Source organism: Austrofundulus limnaeus, unplaced genomic scaffold (assembly GCF_001266775.1).
Source record: "Austrofundulus limnaeus strain Quisiro unplaced genomic scaffold, Austrofundulus_limnaeus-1.0 Scaffold153, whole genome shotgun sequence".
Taxonomy (NCBI): domain Eukaryota; kingdom Metazoa; phylum Chordata; class Actinopteri; order Cyprinodontiformes; family Rivulidae; genus Austrofundulus; species Austrofundulus limnaeus.
The window spans coordinates 776,415-785,527 of NW_013952555.1; the positions used below are offsets into that span (position 1 = coordinate 776,415).

Consider the following 9,113-nt stretch of genomic DNA (forward strand, 5'->3'; position numbering starts at 1 on the left):
AAGCAGAGTTGTGAGATGGTCATGCCAAATTATATGAACTTTATAATTTGTGTTTAGGTTTACAAAAAAAAGTAGTAAAAAAATGTTAAGAGCACTGACTGATATTAGGTTGTAGCATATTTATTTCCAGTGAATGAGGCTTTGAAATTRCTTTTTCAAGATTTTACAAGAAGCAGAGAGGCGGTCCAGACTTACAGAGTTGACTGAGACATKAACACCTGCAGCACAGATATCTGCTGTACTTTGTGGATGACAATGATTGGTACAAGTTTTTGCCTTGAGTCCAAGTAATTCTAATGATAATAATTCTAATAATTAAAATGGTCATTTGCGATCAGAAGTTCGAATTTCTGAGTTCCTAATCAATAAAATGAACTGGAGTCTTTTTCARTGACAGAATTCCAATTGAATGTCAGAAAATCCCGACCAGCCCCTACTTCCAAATCCAATATGGCTGACTCATTTGTAATAAAGCTTTTTTTAGATTTTGTTCACAGGCACAGTACACTCCAAATGAACAACTGCTGCAGATCCTCTGGATGGGTTCTTCTTTTTTTTGAGTTCACCTGAAACTCATCAGACTGAAGAAGTCTCTTGGAGGAGAGACGAAACGTTTCTCTAAAGAAGAACCCATCCAGAGGACCTACTTATTTTTTTATTTGATTTTTTTCTTCCTGGATTACTGAGATGCATCAGGACAAACTGCTGCAGAGTTTGAATGAAAATGTATTATCGGCAGTTTCTTATGATAGTTAGCCTGGTTACAGGTTTTCTGACTTGCAAACACAACACAATTAAGTTGGGTCTGATTTCATCCAACAGATTTGAGTTCTGACTTTCGAGGTGACTGGATCACAGCRTTAGACTCACAACATGAGGAGCACTTTCTGAGCAGCAGCTGTGACTGTGAACACTTGAGCACAAGTGGTGTTACAGTTACAGAATTTGTTAGCTATAAACGCTAAACGGTCCACTAAACCACCAGAAGTTGTCAGATGKCAGATCTTGATGTCATAATTCGAAACTGTTTTTTTCTCATATATCCTGATAGATTATGACCTGTTTTTTATATCCACACATTTCTCACAAATCCTGGTAAGTTCTGCAGCACATCACAATCAGAATCAGCTCAGACAATGCTGTTGACAGAGCATAYGTTTATTTTCAGAACAGCAAACGTTGCTTTGCTTAAAAAAACAGATTTTTGCTTGTAGCTTGATCAGGGAGTGCAGTAATGTCTCCACCATTATTAAAACCTGGCGCAGGTCCATTCTGGGTGCTCAGACATTTGTACAGATTCATCACAGAAGTAGAACTTCTTTGTTGTTTTTTTAAGGAAAGTTTACATCTCTGCGCATGTCAGTGCTTCTAATCTGAATAAAAGCCTGGTGTATGTAAACGCTTGTCATGATCTGATTAATTAATTTTGTGCCCATGTAAACGATACATTCRGATTATTTATTTCAAACACATTTCAAACCAATCAAAGAATTTTATGCATGCAAACATAGCTAATGAGTATAAATCGGGATTAAAAGTTGCAGCTTCTGTAAAAGCAGTTACGTGAAAATCCTAAAATCTCCATTATGTACAGTGAAGCCCCACAACGTTGCTTTGCACAGTTTGCAGATTCAGTTGTTTGTGGATTTTTTCATAGAACTCAACTGCCTGTATTTTGCGGAAATAGCTCTAATATTGCAGAACTGGAAATACTGCGCTGTAAGGAATGTCAACTTTTTTTTTTTTTTTACTTTTAACGGTACCGTGTGGTGTGTAGCTGCTGTTTAGCTCTACTGTGTGTTTTTGTTTGTTTCTTATAGCATTGATGCCACCCCAATCTTGCTGTAGGCCTTTTCTGGACCACATCCAATATTTACATCTTTTCGTGATTTGGAGGAACTCCAAGGATGTGGCCCTTGTGGAAATCGGGGCTTCACTGTACACCAAAATTATTAAAGGGATCCCCTATTAGTTATAACATTAGACTTTATTTGATRAACATTTATTTTATTTATTTACACACAAAGCATTCTGGGTAAATGATGACGTGGATAGGTCCTCGGTGTGAGCGAGCTATATCCACCCTGAAGGTTAATCTTGGACAATATCTGCCCATCAGCTCATTTAAATGAAACCAGAGAGCGTTGACAGAGAGGAGAAGGTAGAAATGACTCAGCCTGYAACTGAAAATATGGATGGAGGACAACAGAGCTGCTTCATGGAAGAAGAACCTCAGCTTAGCCTGTTAGCTTTTGTGCTAGTGCCGACATTGTATTGCCTTATATGTATTAGCTCGGTGCTAGCGTGACAAACAAGCTAAACTGAGGTCCTCCATCCATATTTTCAGTTACAGGCTGAGTCATTTTTGTGTTCCCCTCTCTGTCATGTGGATGGAGGACCTTAGTGACAAGAGGAGAATGTGTAGCACTAAGCTAATACATATATATGGTGAAAGTGTCGAGGCTAACGCTAAAGTTAACAGGCTAAGCTGAGGTTCTTCTTCCATGAAGCAGCTCTGTTGTCCTCCATCYATATTTTCAGTTCCAGGCTGAGTCATTTCTACCTTCTCCTCTCTGTCAACGCTCTCTGGTTTCATTTAAAAGAGYCGATCATCAGATATTGTCCAAGATTAACCTTCAGGGTCGATATAGCTCGCTAGCAGCCTCGCACAGAGGACCTATCCACGTCATCATTTACCCAGAATGCTTTGCATGTAAATATAATGGTTCCATCCGTGTAATATATTTTTAAACTTTTAATTTAAAACTTATAAAAACTAAACAGCCTACAGTATTTTTACAGTCTTTATTTCACAGTTAAAATATATGTTTATCAAATAAAGTCTAATGTTTACACTAATCTGGGATCCCTTTAATGCTAGAATTAACAGATCAAGAAGCTGWTACTGCTGACTTCCAGAGAGACTTAAACTCACTTATTTTCTTTTTGTGGTAACCCTGCATTAAAGCAGTATCACAGCTTTTACAATCTGCACACTCCTGATCCAACAAACCCAGGCACGRMYTCACCTAAAATTACAACTGAAGTTCCAAACTCCTACCTTGAAGCTGCTTAGCAAAGCAGTAGACATCAAACAGCTCATCAGGGGACCTATAGCCGTAGTTACGGACACCAGGTGAGTCCTCACAATCACCATAGCAACCAGGTCGAGGTGATTGGATGGGGTACCTGCAGAGGGAACAGAGAGCAAGAGACAAAGACAGAGAGAGGGAAAGTAAAAAGAGCAAGATTTATGTGGCTTGGCCAAGAAAACAGCAACCACAGAAAGACTTGGGTCCCACGGGACAGGTCCACGCTCACAAGCAGGAGAAGAAAGCCAAGCAACACTTTTATCATTTTCTGCCCTGAATACTGTAAAWTTTAAAGAAATCTTCTTAGAAAAGACTTCCCAAAACATATATTCACAAATACACCAGACTGGTAAATACAGTGATACTTATTTCCAACTATAACATCAAGACTATTAAGCTTTAATCGAGAAATTTGTTTTTTTTTTAATTATGCATTCCCTAATGTGAGCTTAGCAGCATAATTACCCAAGTAGTTTTCAAATGATTCAAATGTTCTACTWGTATGAGAATGTCAAAAATGCTCAAGTTGTTTGTGAAAAACAGAGAAACGAAGAGGTGAGAAAGGGAGGTGAGAAGTCAAGGCGAGGTTAAAAAATCCAGAATCCTTTTAGTAACTTGGCACACTGGTGGGRCTGGGAAGACCAATCTATATCTGGRCCTCGCCGAAACAATTATTCTTGCAGAACATTGATTCCGACTGCACCAAAGCACAGGCAAAGAGGCTGATTAAAAGATTATGCCAGGCACACAGAGACTTAAAAAGTGCTTGGAAAARAATCGCACAGTTAACTACACACAAATACATATGAGCACCAAGCATGCAATTCTCCTTTAAATGTAATTAGCTTTTTTTTTCAGACAAAATAAGACAAGTCATCTGAGTCTTGCAGAGTCTGCTGCTTTTTTTCTGTATGTTTTCTTGTGTATTAAATGGGTTATTTCCTCTTGACTATCTGAGCCCTCTGAATCTGGACTAATTAGATATATTCCAGGTGAAAACAACAGGAGCAAAACATGGAGAAACAGAGACAAAAAATCAAGAGGATTATGAAAGTAAATAAGATGAAACCGCTGTGAATGTGTAGTTTTGATTTGAGCAGCTGTAGTAAAAAATATGAGCCTGTAAATATTAAACAATACTTTCTGAATGTGAACTTACGGAACAAATGTCTACAAATGTGTAAAAATTTCATAAGTAAAATAAGATTTAAAGACTTATAATTTATCATTTATTTGTGTGCATTTTTTTATTTGTGTCTCTTTCTAATACAATAGCAACTCAGAGGTTACAACTTTTAAAAACTGCTGCCAAGTGTGCTCATAACCAAAGTAGCTTATACACAAGTGTCCTTTCAGAGAGTATACTACAGTTTACATTTTGTGTACTTATCAGAGTTTGTGTACTAAACTAAATTTACGTTACCCATACTTGGCCCATACTAAAAATACTGGATATCAAAATTAAACTAGGTAAGTAAAAGTACACTTGGGGAAATATACTTTACTGTACATAAATATACTCAATGACGTACTCCTGCACATGTGATTTTGCAACACGTTTTGTTAGTTGCTTGTTGCCACAGAGTTATATAAGACATCTAGAGTGTGCACAGTTGGGATTAACTAAGTGGGCAAACGTATGTGTCATGAATTTTGGTAGATATTGAATAAATATCCCTGAGTATGGGCTGACTATGTAAATCATCAACGTAATATAATGATAATATATTATTAGAATGTACAGTATATAAGCTACAGAATGTATGTGAAAATGCCACAAAGCTGTGTGTGTGTATGATGAAATACAAGTCTGCAGCTTTTATTCCATTTATGTAAATTTAATTTTACACATTTGTAACTGTTTTCTGGATTCTATTTTCAGAAACTATTTGTGTAAAGCTTTTGTTTGCAAGAAAAAAATTTAAATACAAGTGCACTTTTATTTCTATTTTTATTTTCTGCTACAGGTGCTCAAATAAAAACTACAAGTTTATGGGTTTTGCACCATATTTACCGCCATAGGAAAGAAAGGAGTTCCATGTGAAGATTGGGAAAATAAATCTGCCTCACAAATGAAGCAGCAGTAACTTCAAAATAAAACACAGATATGGCTTTGACAGGTGAGATCTTGCTTTGAGAAGGAAATAAAAAAGGCACAGTGAAGCATACCATCATGCAGACAGCTTCCAGGTCCTTCAATCTATTTCCAGTTGTGAGACAAGCAATACTGTTCAATTTTAGGTTTATCAACAGTTTTAAACATTTTTTTACTTCCATACCCTATACTTTTTGTTTATCAGTTTTTCTGGTTTGATCTGATCAAACAATTACACTGTGAGACAGATTCTTTAAAGACAACTTAAAGCAAAGTCAACATGCTTCAAATACTTTCAAAGTCACCAAGATTGGTAATTATCATTTAGACCCTGACTGTCACAYGTAGCTAATTGTATTATGCCTCCTGATTATAATGGATGAATGTTTTACCTAAAAACAGATCAATTCACATATTACATACAGAAGGGAAGCTTTGCTATAGAAAGATTTAAATAGTATTTTATTTGTTGTCATGACAACTCCAACCCTGACAAGATGGTTTTCTTAAACCTTTTTTCTTGACACTTATGTTGTTGACAAATGATGTTAGCCAAAATATACCTCCTCCTTGTACATCTGTAACATGACAGATTATCACAGATTTAGGTAACCRTATTTTGCAAAGGGAACGTAAACAAAATATCTGTTGTTAACTCCAGACGCGTTCGGCACATGCAACAGCTGTTTTTGTTCCGGTGCAGAAATATCGAGGATGTACAGAGCATTGCACATTGTCATCTATTCTGTTTAGTTTTAAATGCTCCCATGCTTTTTATAACTTGTCGTTTTCTGAGCACTTCTTTTTGGCACTCTTCGTTTTCTTCTAAAGCTAAMTATAGCGCTTAGCAAGCATACACACGTGACGCGTCGACAGTGTAAACTGTTAGCGCAAGCGCTAACGTCATAGCATTGTGTAACAGAAATAACATTCCAGGCAGACAAAAGTGTGCTGATTATAACAGTATGTATTTTTTTCCAATGCTTCGAGGTAGATAATTTACCTCAAGGATTTTTTTGTAATCGAATTACTCGACTCATTCGAGGAATCGTTTTAGCCCTACTATGTTCCCTAAAAACTGACTCCAAAGTGAACACATACAAAGTAAAAAGTACCTTTTGAGAAATCCCAGGACAAAAGCTAGAACTGAATGTTTGAGATTTTTTTTTCTCCTCTACTTGCAATAAATTCAAACTTTGTCTCACCGTACTGTCTGGTCCGCCAGCCAGCCAGCATCACAGTTGTCATAACCATCAGCAAAGGTTGCCTGAAGCTGACCAGGAGTTGCAATGACAGCRGAGTTCTCCACGCAAACCCTCTTGGCGTCGGCGAAGGACAAGGCATAGCGGTCATGAGGGGCTCGGTAGTGGAACACAACACCTTTGGAAAATAAATGTAAAGGTGAAAACAGATCTGCTGGGCACTCCAAAAAAAAGTATTCACATGAATGTCTGACCTCCAGCCTGTAAATCACAATTTTTTTATGAACAGCAACCTTGAGTGATTAAACATGAGCAGGTCCTTACTCTGAGGTCTATAAACAAAAAGACCTCCTCATCATGTACATTGTTCTGTCTGTGCAGGACAACTCACCTGCGCATGTTTCTCATCTGCATCACATACTGTAAATGACTTATTAAGGAAAAGAAAAAAAATGCCCTTGGATGCAGTGGATGACAAACAGTGAGGATGTTTATTTTCCTGCTTTAGAAGCAGCTCTGCTCTGCCCTGCCTGCCTCTGCATTCTTGATGGAATGACATAGAAGGCAGACAAAGAAACGGAGAAACACTGCATTTAAGGGTCATGTTACTGAGTAACCAGGACATAAAAAAGTAAAGAAGAGGCAAGAATACAAAGAAAAGATTGGTAAATATGAGAAAGACTAAAGATTTCCTTAACTACAGAAGGGGCATATCTTCCTTCTATGTGGGAATAGATAAGCTTCAGATCTGTCCATCAAAGTCACATCTGTGCCTGACATTCACATGTCCCCGAGGACACTTGTGGTGTCATGCAAGCTTGTGGGCTTCTAGCTGCTGACACTACCCCTTCATCTGCTCTGACTTTGTCTGGGAAAGTGAGTCATTCCTGWGAGAGGGATGGTGAATTGGCAATTTGAGGTTCACCACTACAAGCTTTGGCTAAAGAARTTAATTCTCTTATTGCATTTATATTCTTCACTTTTTCTTATCAGCTATCCAAAATGTAAATTCTCTCTGTTTATCTATTATTTTTGTATTACTTGTCCTTCTATTTCAGTCTCCATWCACTTGCCTTTGAGGCTGTAGGACCTTGTCCAAAAGGGACACTGCTTTGCTGGAAAGACAAATACATTTCCTTTCTGTACTGGGAAGCCAGTCCTTTTCCACAGGAGGTTTGAATGCCCAGTTTCTTCATCTCTATTTTTACTCTCTGCATCTTTGCACATCCTTTCACAGTCTCCAGGGGAAAGGGCAGAAAAGCACCATATGTGACTAAATGATGCCCTCATTTTAGCATGGTGAGTAGTAGTTAGTATCCCTTGGCTCTTGATAAAAAAAACTGAACTAAACCGACTTCATGACAGTTTGTTTAAAAAAAAAGATAAAATTGAATTCGTTTGTGTTGGTGCACACATAACAACACTGAGGAAATACCCAACCAGAAACATTCTTGTWAAAAAAATTTGAGTGCTAAAAATAATTGGGTAACAGCCACATTTGATGGAATGACTAATTAGCTGTTAAAAATGAATATAAATGTATTTATATGTGTTGGTAAAAAGTCAAAGCTTAAATAGTCGAGAAACATCTAGAAAATGTACAATAACTTTTAAATCTTTTAAAGTTCTCATATAGCAATATTTTGTTTAGTGCTTACATTGATCAAAATATTAAAATGTAACAACAAGTACTGGTATCCTGAGTTTGATGCCTATTTTTTAATGGTGGGCACAACTAACCAGAATATTAGCTACTCACACCTTCACTGCTACTTAAATGTCTTAGTGTCACTAACAAAAAAAGCTAAATTAGTAGAAACATGGCAGAGGCTAATGCTAAACCATAACTATTTAAAATATTAAAGTGTGACTAACCCCTCCTGCGAAAGCATAACTCCACCCCCAGGCAAAATTGAAAAATGCCAACAAAGTGGGCSGTGCCAAGAAAGACTGAGGGGCACGGCCAAGTGTGGGGATGAGAGAGGAGGTGTAATCAGGACAAGGGAACCTGATCTTATTTTGTCTTATTTGTGACAAAACAAYAATGAACTACAACAGACTTGAGGGAAAACTACAGAATATAGAACCAGAACATCCAGCTGTATGAYACTTAAGATGAGAGAGCAGGAGGACTGAGAACATTRMGCTAACCCCTAATTTWCACTWCATGCGGTCCGGCTCCACTCCGGTCTGACCTCCGCAGCAAATACACACCCATTATAATCAATAAGAGTATTTACACTGRCTCCGCACGGCGGCGGTGAGCGGGCGGCGACCCGACAAAATTAGATCTGACCCTATTTCTGCCAGAGCTGGGCTGAAGTCATTTTTTAAAAATTACATCACACCAACAGGAAGAGGAATGAGCACAACATCCATATTTTCAAAATAAGACACCATAATTTTGTCGAAATTGCAGCTATAAATGGATATATTTCTACACAAATGCTGTCAGAATGTATTGTTCTGTTTGGGAAGCAGATGGCAACATGTTGCATGAAGCATATGTGTACACACACACAATACACGTGGATTTTATTTTGAAATCAGAAGTTTCAAAAAGACAACAGCGAGACAGTTTCAACCATAGATATCAAAAGCTTTTATATCAACGTTTTCAGCTGTGTTTAGAGTTCGTCTTTCACAGAATTCAAAAAGAAATAAATAAATAGGTCCTCTGGATGGGTTCTTCTTTAGTGAAACGTTTCGTCTCCTCCAAGAGAC

At 37.5% G+C, this 9,113-nt stretch overlaps 1 protein-coding gene across 1 annotated transcript in view; it reads right to left on the reverse strand.

The window, feature by feature from the left end:
• The window catches only part of ncanb (neurocan b), a gene marked incomplete at its 5' end in the record, with an annotated part of 221,252 nt that overhangs the window by 135,028 nt on the left and 77,111 nt on the right, over positions 1-9,113 (reverse strand). Inside the window, 2 exon segments of the mRNA XM_014016766.1 lie at positions 3,062-3,189; positions 6,393-6,567. Coding sequence (XP_013872220.1) covers positions 3,062-3,189; positions 6,393-6,567 — 303 coding nt within the window.